Source organism: Sparus aurata, chromosome 23 (genome assembly GCF_900880675.1).
Source record: "Sparus aurata chromosome 23, fSpaAur1.1, whole genome shotgun sequence".
Classification (NCBI taxonomy): Eukaryota; Metazoa; Chordata; class Actinopteri; order Spariformes; family Sparidae; genus Sparus; species Sparus aurata.
The window spans coordinates 20973580-20995826 of NC_044209.1; the positions used below are offsets into that span (position 1 = coordinate 20973580).

Here is a 22247-nt window from a genome sequence, read left to right on the forward strand (position 1 = left end):
ACACATCTGAGTTGTGACTTTTGATAAGATTTACATACTACAGGGTAAAGTCAAAGGCGGTGTTAACATCTGACAGGTAAAGGTGTGTCCTCTGACCTCGCTGTCCGTCTTGCTGTTCTCCCTGATGACCTTTATCCAGTCCAGCATGTCCTCCCGGTCCTCCGCCTGCAGCAGGTACTCACAGAAGTCCTGTGTGGTCAGCCGCAGGGCGTGCTTCCGTTTGGTCTCACTGTATGCGATGTCCACCAGACAGCCCCGGATGCTGATTGGCTGATCGTCATCGGCTGAACCGCCAATCGTGGCACCCCTGAGCACCGCCTCCCTCTTGTCCTTGTAGAGGAAGAGCGAATGGGAGCGAAGCACCGAAAAGACTCGCTTCCACGGACGCATGCCACTGCCCACCTTCTGTGAAGGACAGATGAGATGAGATGTGAGTCTTTAAATCTTTTAATGCCTCTAATTATTTTCCAAATCAGTCTGGTGCGCCCACCTTGCCCTTCTCTGTTAGGATCTGTTTGTAGTGCAGCCATCCTTCTCGTCGTACGTCGCTGTAAGTGATGTTACCAAGCTCTGAGGTGGAGTGCCGTTTGGATCGAACCTCCTCTGCTGTGCCCAGGTTGTCCAGAGACTGAAACACAGATGCAGAAATGTTCAAAACATCTATTGTGCCATTAAAATATGACTTTTAGATCAATTACACACGATAGCAAATCTCTATGCAACCCTGTTTGCTCATGTAGAAATAATAATATACATCTTTATCAATATGTTGTTGAACCCATTCTTAAGGTCAAAATCTTGAAAATCATTCAGTTGTTGGTGGTGAGAGTTTGGTTAAGAGATAAGAGAACTTTTTAATCCTGGAGGAAATGTCTTGCGCCATAGAGAATAATAATCAAAAAGAGTAAAAGAAGTAAATACTGACAACGGTGCCCAAAAGGGCAACTATAAAAACATGTGAATGCTGCAGCAGTTGATAAGATCTGGATAAAGGACCTTGCACAAGCAAAGTATATGAGAAAAAGAGCAGGATGTATAAAAAATAAGGTTTTAAACACTTTATGCGTGTTAATCAAAGATAAAGAGCTCACCCCGTCTGTGAAGAAACTCTTCACTCTCTTTGGTAGCCTCCTGTGAAATGCAACAGAGTGAACTGTCAAAATGTCTGCCGGCACATTTAATGAACGTCATTTTAACGCATCAAACAGCCAGCTGTCGTTGTCTCATCACTACTCACGAGAAGACCCGTCCTTCCTCCCTGAACGAGTTGAGACCTTCGTCGCATGACTTGGAGCGCTCGGTGGTGATGGCTAGAAGATAGGAGGAACGGCGACTGGATTTAATACTGCCTGCTCGATGAGAGGATGAATGAGCAGAGAGAGAGAGAGAGAGAGAGAGAGAGAGAGAGAGAGAGAGAGAGAAGGAAAGAGAAACACAGAGACGGAGAAAGAGACAGAGAGAAAGACAGAATGTGATGTAATGCCAATCACCAGCGTGGACGGTGTTGGATTAGGAGATGAGGACAGTGAGGGGGGAGCAGGAGGTGGTGGAGGTCGGGGGTTTGAGTGAAGTGAACGGATGGTGTGGTGAGCATGGGGAGCTGAAACTGTGGGTTAGATTACATTTTCTCACCACTGGCATGCAGATATAGTATCTGTGAACACAGACTGACATGCAATTGAGCCATTTTTATCAAAGAAACTTCATGCAAGTTGTCCAATTTCAATCTGAAACACACTGACGTTTAGGCTTCATGCACATCTAGACAGAGCTGCAATGATTCATTGATTCGTTGTCAACTATTAAAATCAATTCATTGACAACTATTTTGATATTCAATTAATCGGTTTGGATCAAAATTCTCTGATTTCAGCTACTTAAATGTGAAGACTTTCTGGTTTCTTCTCTCCTCTATGAAAGTAAAATGAATATCGTTTGGTTGTGGACAACACAAGATATTTACAATCCTAAATCGTGGCTCTAAAAAATAACCAAATACATTCTGAACAAACATGTTTGTACAGTATTTGTTGTGCAGAACATGCAACATACAAATCCAGCATGCAAAAATGGTACAGCACTGCCAGAAATTGCATCCTTTGCAAGGACCTTTGTCTCGTTATTCAGCCCATAAAGTCTTGTTTTGAAGTAAAGCCAGATTATTGCTCCCTGGTCCCAATAAAAATAATAATTAGACCAACTTCTGGACAAAAATCACAAAACAATTAAACAAAACTTCTTCAGACAACTTGATTTCAATTAGAAACTGGCTGAAAGTGGCAGATTTTGCCAGTTAATCCGAGTAAATAAGACTTTTAGGGCTCAATAACAGGCAAAAATACTTGATAGGATGGAAATCTTGGCGGATCAAACACGAGGGTTTTCAAATCATCAACCCCTCTCTGGAGTAAAAATAGGGCTCATCATTGCAGGTAAAAACACTTTTTCAGCTGCATGCAGTGGGGAGGAAGGGGGGGAGGGAAGAAGGGGGGGAGGAGGGGGGCACTCACTGCAGTCGTGTGAGAAGAGCCTAGTGAGGGGGAAGGTGAAGGTGGGGGAGGCGGGGCTGGTGACCACGGCGGGCGCCGAACTCATGCCGCTGGACACCACGGAGGACGCCGGCACGTGGCGGGCGCGCAAATCAGCGCCGGGGCTGGTCGGCTCATCTGTTGGAGGGGTGGAGGGAAGGAGGAGGAGGCAGGGGGAGGAGAGGAGAAGAGGGGATGAAGTTAGGTGTTAGAAGGGGGAAACAGAAGGAAAGTAAAAAGGGGTTAGATAAGGAGAAAGCGTGGAGGAAGACAGGTTTTTTTAAAGGGAGACGAGCGGCGAGGAATAGATCCTTCATTTACAATTTCAACAATTGTACTTGAAAGTGAGAAACAAAAGACCACAAACACAATTCGTTCATTTAGAAATCCACAGAGGAAGCTAAAAGAACAAAAACAAATGCAACCTGAGGAAAGAGACAGAAAGTTACACAAATACGCAAATATACAACAGACGACACATTACCTGTGCCTCCTGTTGCCATAAGAAGAGCGCTTGTGCGGCTAACAGAGGGGGGTTTGAACAGAAATCTACTGGCTGCAGGTTTCAGTTCTTTATGAGAGCTACAGCACAGTGTGTGATCCGATACCGGTGAGCATACATGTGAGAAAATGTGTCACAGTCCACTGAGGACATAACAGAATATGGTTGATGACCGGATGCAGATATTAAGTGGTGTTTTTTAAGGCATGAATGAACGCCGCAGTGCTCAAGGAGACAAAGGCATAACGCTGCTTTATAGGTCACACAGGCTACTGCAGGCTGATGCAAAGGGATATGAAACTGCAACACACACACACACACATACACACACACACACATACACACACGTATGGACATATACGCACACTCACAGATGCTCACACTTCCGGACTGACAGAGAGGATTAGAGGCCAGCCTGATATTTGCATAAAGTGAGGAGAAGCTGGATTTGTCTGTGACATTTTAAACTGTCAGGGCTAAAATCGCTGAGAGGCTTCGGTGTGTGTTTCTCTGTGGGGACAACAGGGGGCAGCACAGCCTCACACAGCCCTGCAGACTGGAGGGATTCAGTTAGCGGTTCACCCCAACAGACCACCACATAATCTTTTTGTAAATTTGAAACTTGCTCTTTACAGCTCTGATTTCCCTCTTTCTTCCTGCAAACATCCCCTCACCTTCGCCATCTTTCACCTTTCCCCTCTTTTTTCTTCCCGTCTTCCATCCACCACCTAAGTCTGAGTTCTCTTCCTCCCTCCTGTGCATACTAGAGCCCGACTCAAGGCGGAAAACATTTCCAATCTCGGATGAGGAATCTGCCTGTTTACAGCGCTGCCCAGAAATAGCCGAGCTGTGGGTTTAACAAAGGCCATCATTAAGGGGCAGCCAGAGAGTGAGCTCAGAGGCATGGAGACGGACCAGCAGAGGGGAGCAACATACCGCTCTGTCCCGACTCTACAGCGTGTCCCACAACAAATAAGGAGCCCAGATTTCATTAAAAAGAGAGGTGAATAAGAGAGGAAAAGAGAAGAGATGACACAAAGCTTAATAGACTAAAATAATCTAAATACAAATCCCTCACATCAAAGGTTTGGTGATTTTTACTCATTGATTACTTTGAAAAATGCAGTGTTACCAAGCGTACAGCAAGGATGTCTTTACTTACTTTGTTGAAAACTGCTATTTGAGAGCTGGCAGAACCAGCACCGAAGTTATACCTTTTTCTACACCTTAAAGTGGCTCTATGTAACAATTTACATTTATTTATCACCATTTTTTTTACCATATGTGAGCAGATTGTGGATTTCTTTGTGAAGGAGGAGCGCAGAGGATGTGACTTTATGTAAGTTCTCCAGTGCCTCGTCTCAGTGCCGCTCTAACACTGCTAACAGAGAGGGACAGTAGTTAATTTAAGTTAAGAAATCGAGTCTGCTGACATAAACGACCGGCGTCCAACACAACACAGAAGATCCACAGAGCCCCCTCAATTTGAGAAAAACAAACCAATATTACATGCCGATATTGGCATATTACAGATATACTGGTACTGGTCTGTTTACTGTTTCATGATATTGACACCGACATTCAGTTATGTAAGGGAAAAAAGCGGCCAATCCTCATAATTGAGCCACTGGAACCTTGCTTGAAAAATGACTGAAACAATAAATCAGTTATCAAACAGCTGTTGTTGATAGGAGAGTCATGATTTTCTGATACTGACAATAATTGCTGTATTTTAAAAACGTATTTCATACAATAATACACATACAATTATATCGTGTAAAGTAATCCAGCGGCTCCTAGCTCATTTTCGTTTAATTCTGTTCTTGCATTTTCATATTAGGTCGCTGTAAAACACCTTAATGCTAAGAAGAAGAGGAAGACTGTGCAAGATAATGTCAGAGGAGATGGCAGTCGAGGGTAAGACGCTCTACCTGCAGTGTCAGTTGATAACATTGTGAATTATTTTGTGAATCAACTGAATGTTTCAACTTTAAAAACCGAGGCTGTACACCGGACCAAGTATTAGATCACAACTTTTGGAACTTGACAATATGCTACACTCTTTTTTTTTTCGGCCAGATTGAGAAAGAAAACAGGAATCTAGAAAGGAGGAGTGAAAAACGGGAAAGAATGAGATAAAAAGCCTGTAAGACAAGACAGGGGGAATAAGAGGACAGAGTACAGAAGGTCTTGGCGCTGGTCTGTTGTGTTCAGGGCCTGGGTAAGATAGTCATAGACTGAACCCCCCACACACCCACACAGACACACAAACCCCTTCATCTTCCAGAGCAGCACAATAGCTGCATTGAGGGCAGGCGGGAGCTGAGTGTATGGGCCCCTACTGTTCCCCACAAGGAGCGCCACAAAAACCTCCTGGTAATTTACAGCTCAGATTCATGGCGAAAGACTCCGAGTGGGTACTGAGTAAAACACTGCATCTGTTGACATGCCCCTTCCTGTTTCATTCACACTGTGTGAGCTGCTAGATACTTGATCAAAGTTCGGAAATCTTCTGTATCTCTGTACAAGACGTCATGCAAACATATTTGTCGTCAGACACAGCCTGCTTTTGTGCTCGCTTCTCTACCTCAGAGACATCTGTGCTTTGCAGACAACAGTGATAACAGCCAATTAAATCGCATGTTCCCAAACGGGCCCAGATCATATCAGCATCTCCGTCAGAGAGATAAAGAGATGGGGACAGAGAGAGAAGAGAGGAGCTAGTTCTTGTCTATGGGGAGAAACTAGCCCAGTTTCTGTTTATGGCCTTTAAACGTGTCCCAGCCTGCAGCTCTGCCTGCCTGCTTTCTGAAGGAACGAGGCAAGAATGTGCTCCGACAGACTGAGGCAGAGGCACAGAGATGCCTCATGGTTTTGCTGATCCGCTGGATTTTCTCCCTTAAAATGACTTTCTCTGGCCGAGCGTGGCTTGGCTCAAGTATCGGCGGCCATTCCATGTTGGGTCAGAGGCTTCCAAGTCAGCTGATTTGAATCTATTCAGCATTAGGGTAAGCAGCGGCGGTTTTCTTCAGGCTGTGACAGGCTGATGGCTCGTCGTACCGACTCACTTCATTTGCGTATGGTTTGACTTAATGGCTGCCCAAGTGATGTAAGCCAATATGAAGCCAGCAGAGCCCCTTCTCTTGGAGCCTTTTCTGAGCAGGGAACAAGCCGGAACAAGACCACAGTAGCCTCCCACTGACACCAACATATGTAGGCCATAACTGTACATACTCGTGTAAACAACCTCACAGAGACACAGAACTGCATCTCCTGCATGTACAAAAGCTGTTACAGATTATTTATGTGTCAGATTTAGGTGATTTTGTTAGAAGCCATTTAAGTGGAACATCTCCTGTGGTCATCCCGGGGCTAAAGGAAGCCTTTTAAATAAATAAATAAATAAATAAACAAATGAATACAATTGACATGAATACACCTTTTCCCCAATGGTTAAGATGTAACAAGGCTCAGAGATTACAGCCAAGCTACACTACACTGCACACTGGTAATTTAAATCAAATGCTAATGCTAGCGTGCCAAAATATTCACAATGACAACGCTAACATGCTGGTTTTTAGCAGGTATAACGTTCACAGTGTTCACCAGCTTTAGTTTAGCATGATTGCATGCTAACATTTGCTTATTGGTATCATCTGAGGTGGATGGAGATGGTATCAGTTTTGTTTTATCAAAGGCAACACAGACACCACTTGCTTTATCTCTTGTTGTGGTGCAGGGAGTCAAATTCCATCAAAAATCGTAGTCATTTGAATTCATCCTTTGGGGACCATGAATGAGGAAGATGACAGCCGACCTGTTACAGGAATGATGGTAATATCTAGCACCACTACACACACACACACACACACACACACCCCTGAAGTCAAGACACTGCCTCATTTCCTCAGCATGTTGAGGTGACCTTAGAGACCAGGGGCAGGACTTGTGAATTCCCATCACATATGATTCAACAAATCTACTAATACTGTCTGTAAGACAGTGGGAAGTGCCAGTATTACCCAACACACACAGACAAACACACACGTGCACCCACAACAACAGTAGCATCTCAATGAGACAATGGAAACTGAAAAGAGCCTGGAGCTTGTACAGACAGACAAGAAGGAAATTAAGAAAACACACACACTCCCCCAAACTCATAATTTTGTCTGAATTTCAGCTCTGCATTTCCTCTCAGTTAAGCTTTCACTAACATTCAATAAACATTCAATGAAGATTAGAATTAGAACGAAAGCGATGAAATCTCAAGGTCAGAAGGAGGCTTTTTTTGGGGATTAAGGCATCGGGATGAAGCTCAAACATCCCTCGCTTACCTATGAAGGGGATGGAGGCCAGCGAGTCATCCTCGATGGGGAGGGGGGCAAGGTTGCCGTTTGGTTTGCGTGGGGCTACATCTCCTGTGGAACCGGGGGCAGGGGCTGAGTCTGGGGGATCTGGTGAAAACAAAGAGGGTTCTAGCCCGTCCATGGGCAGCGCGTAGTGGGGGTGACGCATACCGTACGCGTTCCTCCGTCCAGTGGGAGGTTTTTGCCGCATCACCACTTCCTGCGTTTGTGCCACCACCTCTGCTTGCCCCTCCACTGACCCTTGTTCCCTCTCGTGGTTCGTCGGCCTGTACGCTCTGTCCTGGGATTCGGGAGAGGCAGAGGCAAGAGGGGATGAAGTAGAGGCGGTAAGGGGTGCTGTTGTGCCCTCTGGGGGGCTTTTAGGTGTTGGGTTCCAGTTCATGTGGGGGCCAGAGTACGAAGGGTCCCTGAAAGAGTGGGCTTGCTGCATGATGCGGCCCGTCTTGCGGTAAAAAGAGGGGCTGTAGCTGCGATAGCCGACTGGCTGGTCGTCCATGCTCTGCCCGGGAGGAAGCCGTCTGTTTTGGGGGGCAGGCTGCTGGGGCTGAGGCTGGGAGTGGGCCTGGGTGTGAGTCTGCGGGTGGTGTTTAGAATGTGACGGTCGGGACATTGGAGGAGCCTGTGCTGCACCATAATGGCTCCCCTGCCTTGGGTAGGCGTCAGTCCTGGGGGGCGGCTGGGGAGCCTGCTGGTGCCACGAAGGCCTCTCAAACCGAGGTGAGACAAGTCCAGCTGCTGCTCGGTCCAGCATCTCTAACGAGCGGCCGTGGCGATCGTACTGGGCCAGCAGGTTTTCAGAGCGTGTTCGGGTATAATTAGAAGCTGGTTGGCCCCTACCTGGACCCCCTTCCCAGTCTCCGTAGGACCAGTAGGGCTCTCCATGAGGTCCTGGTCCTGACTGCTGTAGTAACAGCAGAGTGTCCTGGGAGGCGCTGTGCGGCCAGGCACCTGTCCGCTGCTGCTGCCTTCTGCTTTCACTGAGCCGATCCTGAGAGTAGCTGCGGTGGCGAGTCTGCATGCTGCGTTCTGGGCGCTCAGGCATCTGGTTGTAGTACCAGTCAGACAGGGCCTGCTGGCAGCGCTCATTGCGGCCTTGGCTGAGCTGGGGGAGAGGGGGGCTGGTCCAGGCTGAGCTGGACTTGCGCGGCTGAGCCTGCGAGGATCCGGCTCCGTGGTGATTAGGGTAGTGGACTTGCAGCGGGCTGGAAAGAAGGCCTCCTGATGAGGAAGATGAAGAGTAGGAGCGCCCCCTGGTCTGCCCCTGAGGCTGCTGGCTGGTCATACCGTACTGGATCTCCTCTGTGCGGTGGGCTGGGCTGCTGTGACCCACACCGCCTGGCTCCCCTGAACGCCCTTCCTGCCAGCTGGCGGGGCTGCCCACAGCCGAGCGGTTATCCAGAGGTGAAGATGGGCTAGAAGAGCCTGGCCAGCGACTCCAGTTATCCAGCTGGTTCTGGCCCATAGGGGCAGACAGAGGGGCTCCAGCAGGGGGGGTGGTCTTGGAGCGTGGATAGCAGAGGGGAGGTGGTGGCGGGAGGTGCTGAGCTCCCCCTGAGTAGGGTTCGTTGCCTGTCAGGTAGGCATCCTGGGAATATGCCTGGGGAATGGAGGAGAGGAGAGATAAGACATGACAGAAAGGAGGTGTGTGACGTTTTAAATCAAAATGTGCTCTCACTGTAAACAAGTCTGACAGCAACAAAGAGTACGACCATAACTCTATAAGCCAACTTCATGCCTCTGTACATTACACAACAAGCCCTAAAGTGGATCAATCTCTAAGCTCAACCCCTTCACCACAGTTTGTCCCCAGGGCCTCGACTCGCAACACAAACACACGCTAGCTAGCATGAACTGGAGTGAGCTAAAGCCACAACACTCGCTGCACAGACACCAGCTGCACATATGTCCTCGCTAATATTGTTGGATATGAACACAAATTAACCGATTTTCTTTAACAATAAGTCACATTCAAAGCAACACCCCAAGCTTCGACTGAAGTCGATTGAATTCGACTTCATATCACCAGAGGCACAAAAACACACCTGCTAGCAAATTGCTTTTTCCACTCTAATGATTAAGTCGCACAGTTAGACAAGTTTTTCAGGGTTTCAGAGTCCAAACCTTTGCTCTGCCAGCATGTTAAGCTTGTAGCCACCACAAACAGACACAGAGAGGAAGAACACAACACTTATCCTCACCGACTCTCCTCTCCTGCCGTTCTTCAGATTTTAAACCCTCCTTCTCACAGAAACAACCCTTCCAGTCTTTATTTCTAATACTTTTTTCGTGAGTTTTCTATCTGTTGGTCTCCTTGTTGTCTCCTCTCTCGGCTCCTTCCAAACTCCCTCTCTCCTCCCTCTCCCTCATTCTCTGCCTATTACTCCACCCTGTGGGAGTGTGGAAGGAGGCGCAGCTCTGGTGATGTCATGCGAGGAATGCAGCAGATACAGGCATGGCAGCGAGGGGAGGAGTGCGAGGACAGAGAAGTGGGTTTAAAATGCTTAAACATGGCAGTGCATTTAAAATTAGAACCCATTCATTTGGGCCGAAACACTGACGTTTCTGTGTGGAGGATCGCCTAAATCCGGCGACATGGTTTTCTGTGCTGCCATGTTGCTCCAGGTTAATGGGAGGGACGAGTTATGATGCATGTCTGATCATGTGAGCGAGCGTGGAGCAACCTGTGGAGCGAAAAAAATGTGCTGTACGGTACATGGGTGTGTGAACGAGCACGGAGCTGTTTTGTTTTTTTTGTTTTTTTTCAAAACGTAAGCGTCGACAGTCAGGATACCAGCAGCTTTTTAATGAATGCGTGTTGTAATCTAAACACAGAGCAGTGTGAGTCTGAGTCACTCTGCAGCCATTCTAAGAAAATCTTGACATTCTTAGACAATGACAGGGTGAATCTAGGTTCAACTCTGCAAACAAGGACTGCAAAATATTCCGATTCTTTCCAAGTTTCTAAAGTATGGGACGTTTTTAATTTGAACCATTATGTTCTCAAGGTTAGGAACACTCTCTACTTCAGATATCGACTTCAAGATGACACTTGTGTAAACCAAAAATCTAATATTAATATTTGTTTCTTGTTTCCTGGTGTCGAAAAATAGCAAGCATTCAATAATCGTGATCAAAACACAAGATCAGAGTTAATATAACAGCTGAAAAAGTGACAATATACCTTAACATTAACAATTTAGATATAATAAAAGCATAAGGAAGTGTTTGGTAAACCCAGAATAAAATGTTTAATCACACTCACACTTACCAACTGCAGCACGTCTTCATCTTTTGGCATAATGGAGAGCTCCAACACACTCTCACTGCAGGACATATACGGGGGAAAGGAAGAGGGGAGGACAGGAAGTATAAAGAAAAAGAAGTGAAAAACAAATTGGGCAAGGAGAAAAAAGGCTTCTTCTATTGAGTTCTTATTCAATATCCTGACCTACTGCTCCATACAGGGTGTGAGACACAAAAATAGAAGAAACATCTCTCAAGATATTCTGTATTGATCTGAGATATTTATCCTGATTTATAGGATTAAAAGGTTTCACATGACTAAAACAACAACAGCTTCAACAGCAGCCTTAGATTCAATCTGCCCAATCTGTATTAGACTTCACTGACTTCATTAAGGGGATCAGGTGTTGTCGAGATGCACTCGGTCAGCATCAAAATAACTTTAATGGTCAGTGTCACCATACAATTGCTTCTGCTGTCATTTATATTTAGCTACAGACGTTTTAAGCGTGACAGCGTTCGCTGTATCATATGAGCCCACTGGAAAACAACATAACAAGACAAACATCTTTGTGAAGATGAGGTTTTTAGCCCTGCTGTAACATTTCTGCTGGCTGAATTTGTAGATTGCATGTTTTGCAGAAAAGAAAAAGCCCAAATGTCTGTGTTTTTAGATCGTTTGAGTTTCAGAATCAAATTAGATAAGATTCCAGTCAGTTTACAAAATCAAATCACAATATTTTTTTTTACCAAAGAACGCGATATTTAGATATTGCAACAATATTGAAGGGATGAATATTGATGCATTTACAAACACATTTAAGACAAAGTGAGTTTTGATAAATAATCATAAGCAATGTGGATATAGTTTTAGAACAAGTAGAACAGTCAAATAAATTCAGAGAAACACATTACTTTACTGTAATGGAGCCTTTCAAACCATGAAAACACAACACTTGTCATGGCAAGATATAACAATATCAAAAATCTAAGACGATAAATAGTCTCATATCATGATAATGACATTAATATCAATATATTGCCCAGTCCTAAGTTAAGGAATCTGAATTTCCATCCAGAGAGAAAAAGTCAGAGTCACACCTCTAACCTCCCTGAGCTCCGACCTCCCTGGGTATATTGGGGTCTAACAGAAGGTCAGAGTCTGAGGTTTCAGAGTCTAACTTTAGCATTTGGACAGAAAAACAATAGTTTCTTTTGTGAGATTTAAAACCCAGTCCAGTGTCGCTTTTTCCACTCTGTGGAGCCATATTATCCGACTTAGGGACCGTGTAGAACATGTGAGCGTGTAGAGGCCACCGCTTCAGGCTATTCTTTTTCAGAACCAGGGAAAACTAACAGTACTGACTAGATGTTTGTCATCTAAATGGCAAGCCTGCAAAGAAAAGGCAAACATATGTTTCACTAAATCAACTGACTGAAGGCTCAAAGTGCTGACAGGCAGGCAGGATGTCTTACCTGTTCTGGATGAGGGCGATCACCTGCGAGTACGTCTTTCCTAAAACGCTCTCTCCGTTCACTTTCACCAGCCGATCCCCTGCAAAACACAGACATATTTTTATATTAGATTCAGGTAATGAGATATGTTTGGAAAATGCAAACACTGATCAAATTAAAGTATCCTTGAAATCTGAGTATTTTCTCCTCAGGTGAACACTGAATTTTTGCCAGCCCAGTTTTGCATTTTGTGAACTGAAGCTCCCGGAAAGACAGGACAGAAAGTTTTTATGTATTCATGCAAGCTGAAACACATACAAAGCGCTCACAGAGAGTGTTTGCATATGTTCATGCATGTGACTTTCTGTACGTGACAGCTTGTATTAAAGCATGCACACTGGTTTGATCTGCTGCCTCTCTGAGGCGACGAGACACAACAGGACCACTTCAGCAGCTCTGTCACATTCAAATGCACTTGAGAGTTTGAGTTGTCATACTGGTGTTGGTGTTAAATCACCCAAAGAAGTTCAAAAACAACAACTTCATCTCTAGTGAGGCCAAAATAAATTCTCCATATAATCTAGGCCTGTGCTAATGAGAGAGACTTTTTACTCCTGGCTGTTCGCCCATCTCTGAATCTTTCATTTCATTGTGCATCCGCTCGTGTCGGCAGCGGCACGTGACCGGAGCGCTCCCCAACAGATTTCCAATGCAAATCAGGACATTCATGCTCCGGCACCATATGTTCCCTTTACCTGTGCACAAGCCCGCCTGGTGGGCCGGACCCTTTTCTCTGACGCTCTTCACAAATATGGTGTCCATCGGCTCCATTCGACCTTTCTGGTACCCTGAGGGACAAAAGACGAAGAAGAAGAAATGCAATGACTTAGGATTGAATTATAAACACTTCATATTCAAAATAAATCAAATAAAGCTTTGGGTTAACACAGGTGTCTTGACATCTTTTAAAGACTTGTGTCTATGACTGTCCCGGCCTGTGAAATCAATTAATACTCAACATTTACTGTTTATCATAGTTCACATATGTTTGAGTGCACTAAACTGCTTTAGGTGCAGTGCAGCATAGTGTCCTGTAGGGGGTGCAGAAAGGCTGCAGAGGCAACGGGAGGTCCAAGCTCATTACATCATCGGTTATCCCACCATAAAGGTTTAAATTTGTTGCCTGATGAGAAGGCAGAGCAAAGAGATGGAGAACACTCACCCTTTCCGTTACCGTTCTCCTCATCCTGCAAAGAAAACAAACAAATATTTATAGAAAACAATTAGTTTAGTCCAAACAAAACACACTAGATAATAACGGCAGCAGATACAATTAAAACATTATCATGTTAATAATTAAGGGAACTGTTAAGCAGTGGGTCTTTAGTTGATAGATGATGGAGATCTGACAGTGAGACACAAACAATTTTTACAGCAGCAGCAATAAAACCTAGAAGATGGTCTCCAAACTATAAAAGAAATGAAAGGTTTTATTTTTTCACTCACTGACGAAACCGTGATGACAAAAACATGTCTGACGTTGTTTGCAGGTCTCACATGACCATGCCACGACAACAAAGGCACTTAAACTGCATAAAAAGACAGCGCCCTGAAGTTTTCTTGGGATTTTTCCTGCCTACACTGTCCCTGTCTAAAAGGGCACCTGCAACAACTTTAAATTGAGTCCAGGAAACACTCTTCTCCAACCTTTTTTTCTCTATTGAAAAAAACAACAACAACTAACAGAAGTTATTTGTTTGCCAATTTTGACGCTCAGATTTCTGGGAAGAAAGAGGACAAAGAACATTGGCTGCACCACCTGAGAAAGTTCTGGGACCGATAATAAGATGCTCTGTCTTACTCATTCTCTCATTAAACTGGAAAACAGTTGAGGCCGTTCAGCAACTGGAAAAACAGGGACTTTTAATAGAGTATCACCCAGTGCTGATTCAGGGTTTACAAACATCTTGTGGGACACAACCCCTCACACATGATGCTGTACTGATGGTTTTTACTTTACAGCAGTGGTAGAAGACACACTTGTTTTCAAGCAAATTCTTTCACAGGCCCGAAATACATAAATATGCACAAAGAGGATCTATACACATGCATTAATGTATGAAGAGGTGTCAGAGCGAGTTCCCTGAGCAGGGGTTCGGCACACCTGACTGGCCCAAGGGGGGCTTGAACTAACCACTGTATGGTCCCCAGGCCAAGTCCCAAGTACTGTCCTCAGTTACAATTTTGAGGTGCCTTTACTTTACCTTAGTAATTCCATGTTCTACTTCCCGACAATTTAGAGGGAAATATTGTTCTTAACTTTCAGCTACATTTATTTGATAACTTTACTTACTAGTTAGTTGCAGATTCGTGCAGCATCAGAGGAGGAGTGTATGTTTTCACCTGTGTCGCTTGTTTTTTTTGTTTGTTGGGTTGTCAGCAGGATTACACAAAAACTACTTAACAGAGTTCCACTAGATTTGGACAGAACAGGTCTTAGCCCCCCCCAAAACTACCCAATTAAATATTGGTGCAGATCTGGATAATCTGGGAATTTCTTCTCACTTTCTTTAATATTGCGAGAGAGGGCGTTTTTCCCCCATTTTGTCAATACGTGAATCTTGAAGAAAAAAACTAAATCAGGTGTATTTAGGTGGCTGGCATCTATGAGTGAGTGCAGTTTAATGGGGATCCTAGATCTTAATACATGTGTCATACTCCTGACACATAACTACATTTAATATCAAAACTTCCAATTGAAGTACTTTTCATATAGGTGACTTACATTTTTTGGGTACTTCTTGTCACAGGTAGAAATGTTCATGCTCCAGGTTTTAAGATTTGAAGCTTTAACATAATACAGGTTACACTTTTTTTGCCAAGAAAACCAGAGTTTGGCTCAAGTTTCAACCCTGACATGAGCAGAGTTGTAAATTTACTCTGGTTAATCTCTACATCTCCACCAACTCCAGACCACAGGAGAAGTTATAAGTATCCCCTCTGTCATTTCATCCTGCGGTGAGTGTTTACAGGTGGCTCGAGCCAAACCTCCACAGACAGACCTGTTTGTGTTTTTATGAGCTTTTTCTCGTATGAAAATGTTGAAGTGCAGCTCCAGCAGAGCTGATGACTTTCAGGTTTGACAGTCCGTCAGATAGTCATGATGTCATGTGAAGCAAACACACACACACACACACACACACACACACACACACGCGCGCGCACACACACACACACACACACACACACACACACACACACACACACACACACACACAGCTATCAGCAGGGAGGATGGTGGTGTGAGATTTGATAGCTGCAGGTTGTCCGATCATGTCCACACACAATCGTGCGCACACACACACATACATACACACACACACACACACACACACACACACACACACACACACACACACACATATACTAAGCTGAGTGGACAGTTTGGGTTTAGGGGCACGGTGGGCTGACTGCTGCCTGGCTTTATGCTGCGCTGAGTGGGCTCATTCCTGGCTGTGCAGACAATGGTGGGGGGTTTAGAGGCAGAGAAAGGAGAGCTGCCGCCCCCAGAATAGAGCTCCGAGCTGGGGACACTCAATAAGTGACCAGCCCCTGTCTGAAAATATCCAGGACTGAGGAGGAGGCAGTGAGAAGAGGGCAGGCGAGAGTCTGCAGCCGGGTCAAATACTGTACACATCATATGAAGAACTGTGGAGGGGGGTCAACACCCTCTGCAGGTGTTGACCCCCCTCCACAGTTCTTCATATGATCATACAGACAATAATAATGTGTGGTGACTGTGAACACTTGGTCCACATCATAAAACTTTTAATCTGGTTTCTTGGAAGATGCATGAAGAAAATGTAAATGTTTGTTAATGACTTTGCTCGTTGGTGCTACAAACTGACAGTAGACAGTCAAAGCGACAGTTCTGTCGTAGCTTCATGTGCAGTGTAAATGTGCAGAAACTACATTTCTTTTTTTTTTTGGCCTTTTATGGCTTTATTGATAGTACAGCTGAAGATATGACAGGAAACAGGGAAAGAGAGAGGGGGAGTGACACGCAGCAAAGGGGCCCAGGCCGGGAGTCGAACCCAGGTCCGCTGTAGAGCCTCAGCACATGGGTTGCGCGCTCTACCAACTGAGCTACACGGCGCCCCACATTTCTCATAATCAGATAAAAACCTTTTCTCTGCAGAAGCTTTTGTTTATCATTAGTGAAACAATGCTTGTGAGATGACTCCCATTTAGTGGATTCATAATTGTTACCTACAAATACCTGTGCAAGCACCTTCTCAATCCCAGTTCAATATACAGGTAGGGTATCTATTAGTAAGGCTGCACAATTATAGCAATAATTTGTTTGATCGTAAAAACAGTATTATATATGAATTTCAATTTCATTTCAATCAAATTATCTTCCCATATCATAAAGTTTTAATGGCTTTTCATGAGCTATTTGTGGTATTGCCTTTTCTTTGTTAGTATATGTCTTTGTTGTTGTTTTTGTAATTACCTCGATATCATTATAAATGAGGGTTACCCCTTAATGAGTACAAATTAAGGTGGAATGGATGAATTAATGTTTTACATAATATAATTGAAGACTCTTAAAGACTTTCAGGACACACAGACACCATGAAATGAGCGCTCAATTGGGTCATGCACCCTTTAGGCCGCTGATAATTGGACACTATGAGGGTAATTTGGGAGACTTCTACCCAGGCCCTCCATTCTGTGGGTCTGATTGTCCCAAAAACACCATGTGACCCCTCGAGGCAGAGGAGACAAGGACAGAACCGGGGCCAAAGGCCAGCAGTGGGCTTATTGTTCTGAGCCGGGCTGGTACGGCCTGACTGCCAGAGAGTGGTACCAAGCTAAGACAACAGATCTCATTCAATCTGCGCTCCTATCTGCAGCTGCTGGATGGTGGGGTGGTGGAATAATAATAGAGGCCTTGTTTCAGCTGGCTCACCCCACCCCTGCCTCCACATCCCTCAATTTCACATCTGGAGCCGTTTGCCCCCACACCTCAAAGAGCTAAATAACCACTCACACACACCAAAACAATCTTGAATTCACCAAGGCCTGTGACAAGACATTGAAAAACAATTCACAGTTTTCTTTATCTTTTCTTCTCAACAATCTCTCTTAAATCTAATTGATCCCTGCTTTAATAGGCTTGGTTTGTGCATTGTCAAATCACCTAAGCTTCTTTTCTCCTGTTGTCTGTGAGTTTATTTCGCTCGGCTCAACCTCGCTGACCCCTCGACTTCAGTATGATGGGCTTTATCTCCCAGCACAAATTGGCTCTGTCCGGGGTTCAGCAAGTTAAACATAAGGCTTTTGAAAACCCTCGATGCCAGCTAGTGTGAAATGGAGAGGATTTGGAGTATAAAAACATAGCAGTTGAAAAAGACTCACACCATAAAACCGAATATATTTTACATAATTCGACACCTTGAAACTCGATTCTCACCTTGAGGTTTGTGTGTAGGGCGGACTCTGGAGGGTAAACGATGAAGTGGCGTAGCGTGAAGCCGAAACCCTGGGAGTTCTTTTGGAGAACCAGCGTCCGGGGACCCTTCCAGCCCACGCCGACCCCCTCTCTTCCCGGCCGGGTCGCCATCGGCGGCCGAGGGTTGTCACCAGCTGAGGAGAGACCATCCCTCCGCCCCTTAGCCTGCGGACACGGACAGAAATTTGGTGAGATTCAGGAAGGATTATGCATATTTTTTTCCATCTTTTTCTTCATGAGAGTCTGCTGTATTTTCTCAAAAGTAGCACCACAACTTGAGAAATGGTCCAGTTTTCCAGATGCAACACACTTTATGATTCCCTGGACTCTGCTGCTGGGTATTACATTAGCAGCGTTCCCGTGGAGTCTTGAATGCCACCACTCTCAGAACAATAGCCCATAAACACACCTGGGGGGTCCACTATCAGGAAGGGCCCCGTCTAGACAGCACTGAGTGGGGAACGTGGGACTTCACCCAGTTCTGAACACACCGACCTTGGTCTTATCACAGGGAGAGAATGTCCAGAGGGAATCTGGACTCTGAGTGGAGAATAAAGGCAGATTTTCACCCGCTCTCTAAATGTCTCATTCCTGAGGCCGAGTAAATAAGCCCAGCCAGCTCAGCTGACAGACACACGTGAGAACTATCACCCTCATGCTGCCCCGACGACCCACATCTGTCAGTCAAACACCATCACCTGACCAAACAGGCGGGAGCAACGAGGAGGGAGATCCTCAGCTCAGAGATGGAGGCTGCTGAGGTTTGGTTATTTTGCGCTTTGTGTTCACTATCAAACGTTTCTCAGTTAAACTGAACCCACTGAACTCCTTAAGGAGCAGATCATAAATTTGAGAGACAGCTCGAACACTGCAATCATCAATGTCTTGTCCCAACCCAGACGATCAATCACTTGGTGTGCTAACGCTTTAGCATGCACTATACATACAGTATGTTTAGGTTAGATAGATTAATACATTTGTAGGTATCAGCATGTCAATTAAACTCAATTAAGCTTTAAATGTGCAATCATAAGACACTACTGTTCTACAGTGCAATGCATGACAGGAATGTACTACTGAAATTCTGGAAAATAAAGTATGAAAACTTTGGAAAACCTTTCCCATTCCTCATCTATTTATGTTTTTTTAAATGCAGAGCTGAAAAAAGTAGTCAATTTTTCTGTTAGACATCCGACAAAAAAGTAAATCTGCATCAACTCTGAAAATCCATTAATTGTTCGATAGCAAAAAATTCAAAAGAAATAACTTGTTTTAGCTTCTCAATTGTAAATATTTGTTGCCTGTCTTTGTTTTCTTTGTTTTCTGAGTTTTGGACAATGACTAATTTGGCAGATTAAATCATAAATACATATTATTTGCCACTTTACGTTTTTGTTTTTGTACTGTGACACTTTCAGTACTGTAACTTTCAGGCTCGCAAACAAAACTGGCAGCTGCACAGTTCAATCAAGGTTCTTAAATCATGATGTACTCATCTCTGCTCCCACATAGTACCGTCTGTTATCTATATCTGTTATCTGTCAACAGCCCAAAAGAAAAAAGGTTTGGTATGAGTCAATACAGTTACTTGATGATAATCAGAAGATAAATCTGGTCAATATCTGGTCTCTGATTTAGTGCAAGCTACAAATCACCACCAGCAGCTACAGCTGAGTGCACTGACAGACAACTATGTTTACAGTGTTTACAGTGACCAGTCAAACCAAACTGGGTGCACACAATCGGTAAACATGCCCTTAAAAGATACCAGTCCAGCTGATTCATGGATTTTTCAGCAGTGCAGTGGGTAAGCTGACCACAGGGCCAAACCCCTAAACCTTTCTTTATTTCTTTAGGTTCCTTCGACTGTCTGAAGTGTGAGAATGTTTGTGTGTTTTAATGTCAGTGGCCCAGAGGTGAACATGTCTAGACGACGAGCTGCAACCACCCCCAAAATGGGCACCCTATGTTTCACTTCCTGTCCCCCTTTTTGCACACAAGCACACACTGATACATAACAAACACACACAGACACACACACACAGACACACACACACACACACTTTGACCTCGCAGGCCACACAACAACAGGAAGCGGCAGGCCGGAGGCAGGAAGTGCGGTAGTGTGGTAGACGCTCCTATAAATAAAAACCCGCTCAGAGATCTCTCTCTCTCGCTCCATCATGGAGGTACTTCCCACTCGTTCACTCCTCTTTTTCCTTCCTTCCAGTTTCCTTTGCTCACCTCGCCTCCCTTCCACCTCTTCTTCCTATTTCAAAGCAGGCTTTCGTGTCATGGAAATCCGGAAATCAACCCATATTTTGTCCCTATGCGTTTATGTTACATTCAAGGAGCAGGAAAGGAAAAACACACATTTAGATATCTTTATGAAATGTCTTTCAAGTTGGCAGATACATATTTGCATAGAGATTAATTAATTGATTATTTGTCATCTATTAAATTAATCATCATCAATGCCAATCAGTTAATCAATTTGAATAATTTCTTAAGAAAGGTCTTTAATAATGTCAAAATTCTCTGATTCCTGTTTCCGAAATTAGACTATTTTATGCTTTCTCTACTCCTCTACGATGATAAACTGAATATCAGGACACTGAATACATCATCTTGGCCATTTTTCTGACATTTTTTAGTCCAAACAACCACACAGTTAACCAAGAAAATAATCATCATATGAATCCAAACTGAAAATGAACAGTAGTTGCAGAACCTATTTTTGGAAAAAGTGGATGTTGTCTTCCACTCCAAAGCACCACAAAGCCTCCTCTGAAGTTTGAAGTGTATATTTTACAGATCTTTAGTCTGGCAGTCTCAACAAAGTAAAGCAACACCTGCTATTTTCTCAAAAAGGCGAGCAGTGAGGCCCTTTGTGTGACATGAGAGCAACATAAAGAAGTGCGTGACGACGGGGGCGTGTTTGGGGTGTCAAATAAAAAATGATAAAGAAAAGGAGACGGCCACAAGGAGACAAAAAAGAGGAAATGAAAGGAGGAAGAGCCGGAGTGAATTCCTCAGAGGGAGCGGTTTTGGCTCGGACATGTTGAAACACAGACTGGAACTGGCAAAGGAGGCGAGGGAGCACAGAGAGGAGAAGGATGAGGAGGACGTAGAAGACGAGTAGGAGGAGGAGTATCGGGCCCCAGCGAGGGACAGGCTCCAGCACGCCGGTTTCGACCACATGGCCCCTCCCGGCGCTGGGAATACCAAACCCTGTGATTACCCAAAACACACAGGGTCTGACTGGGTCTCTGAGCCAGCACTGTTTCCCACTCGGCTGCTGTGGACTCTGTGGGATGTGCATCTATTCTGCAGAGTGTACAGTCGACCTTTCCCCCCCCTGGAGCCTTAAATAAATCCTATTGCGTACCCTCGTCGCCTTGACACCGCCAGTTTGTCTTCTACAGCTCAGTTTTCACCCGAAATCCAAACTTGCTGACACGCTCTGGACTCTCCAGGCAGTCGGACACTTAACCAACAAGGCACTTGGAAAATTTTTTCTGCGGTTTCAGTCTAAACTTGACTTCCTATGCAGGCTCAGGGCACAGACAAGGGAAACCTCGCTCGAAAAAGAAGACATTTCCTCCACTCCTACTGGAAATCTATCCTGTTAGCACTGATATCCAGACATGTTCTCACCTGTTGAAGCCAATTACGGTAATAAATAAACTCCGAGTGCCCGTCAGATAATACAGTGCCTTGGGGGATCTCATTACCACCCGAGGATGATGTTATTAAAGCACACACAAGGAAAGCCGCACTTGAAACAACTGTTTTTGAACGTGTCAGGCAGCTCGTTGTGCCACAAGACAGCTTCCTGCTTTGAGGAGGTGTTTAGTGGTGACAACACGCACAGCAGCGGGCGCTTCCCTGTGGATGTCTACCCGCCTGATTTCAATTAGAAGGCGGATCATTAAGATGCATGACTGAAAAGACAGAATGCGAGTGGTGTGAGGAAAGCAGAGGCTGTCTGCAGATATCTAACCCTGTGAACTCAATTCGTCATACACACAGTAGTGAAGCCAGGGAAACTTGCTCTTTCCAGTGATGTCAGATAAGATGGAAGTAAAGACCGTCCACTGTAGGTGAATGTCCAGAAATCTGCTTAGAAATGTTATAAAAAAGAAGGTGTTCCATGTTACTTTTGATCATATTAAGATGTTAATCCACCTGACTGATATCTGTATATCAGAATTACACTTTTGGTTTCCATCACCCAAGGCATGATGGGTACTGAGGTTTGAAACTGCCAAGATCAAAATAAATATATGGCTCAATAAATAGATTCACTTGCCAATAAATGCACCAAAGTAATATTCAAAAAATCAATGTTGGCATGAATTAATTTATTAAATGTGACATAAAGTGATATTTCTAGGTGGATAAAGTATATAAATATGTAAATAAAAAATGAATATAATGTATGATTTGGATTTAGTTACCTGTTTGTCAATTTTTTTCATATCTTTGTATTTGATCTTAAGCCTTTTATTGTTTTTAAATCATACTTGCTCTGGTCCTTTACTTTCATTTTATCTGCCATGTCTGGTCTTCTTTTTGTAAAGCACTTTGTAACTTTGCTAAGAAAAGTGCCAAATAAATAAAGTTTATCA

At 44.4% G+C, this 22247-nt stretch overlaps 1 protein-coding gene across 8 annotated transcripts in view; it reads right to left on the bottom strand.

Moving 5' to 3' along the window:
* arhgap23a (Rho GTPase activating protein 23a) overlaps positions 1-22247 on the bottom strand; it is a 73748-nt gene that overhangs the window by 11104 nt on the left and 40397 nt on the right. For 3 of the 8 annotated variants that reach the window (XM_030407550.1, XM_030407556.1, XM_030407554.1), the window contains exons 2-12: positions 17578-17781; positions 13321-13345; positions 12854-12946; positions 12120-12198; positions 10663-10723; positions 7368-8997; positions 2511-2666; positions 1238-1349; positions 1092-1131; positions 491-628; positions 97-405 (exon numbers count right to left, since the gene is read on the bottom strand). In XM_030407550.1, coding sequence (XP_030263410.1) covers positions 97-405; positions 491-628; positions 1092-1131; positions 1238-1349; positions 2511-2666; positions 7368-8997; positions 10663-10723; positions 12120-12198; positions 12854-12946; positions 13321-13345; positions 17578-17781 — 2847 coding nt within the window. Of the gene's footprint in view, positions 1-96; positions 406-490; positions 629-1091; positions 1132-1237; positions 1350-2510; positions 2667-7367; positions 8998-9598; positions 9712-10662; positions 10724-12119; positions 12199-12853; positions 12947-13320; positions 13346-17577; positions 17782-22247 lie in introns of those variants that run through there. The other 5 variants (XM_030407552.1, XM_030407551.1, XM_030407553.1 and 2 more) reach the window with 5 other exon arrangements.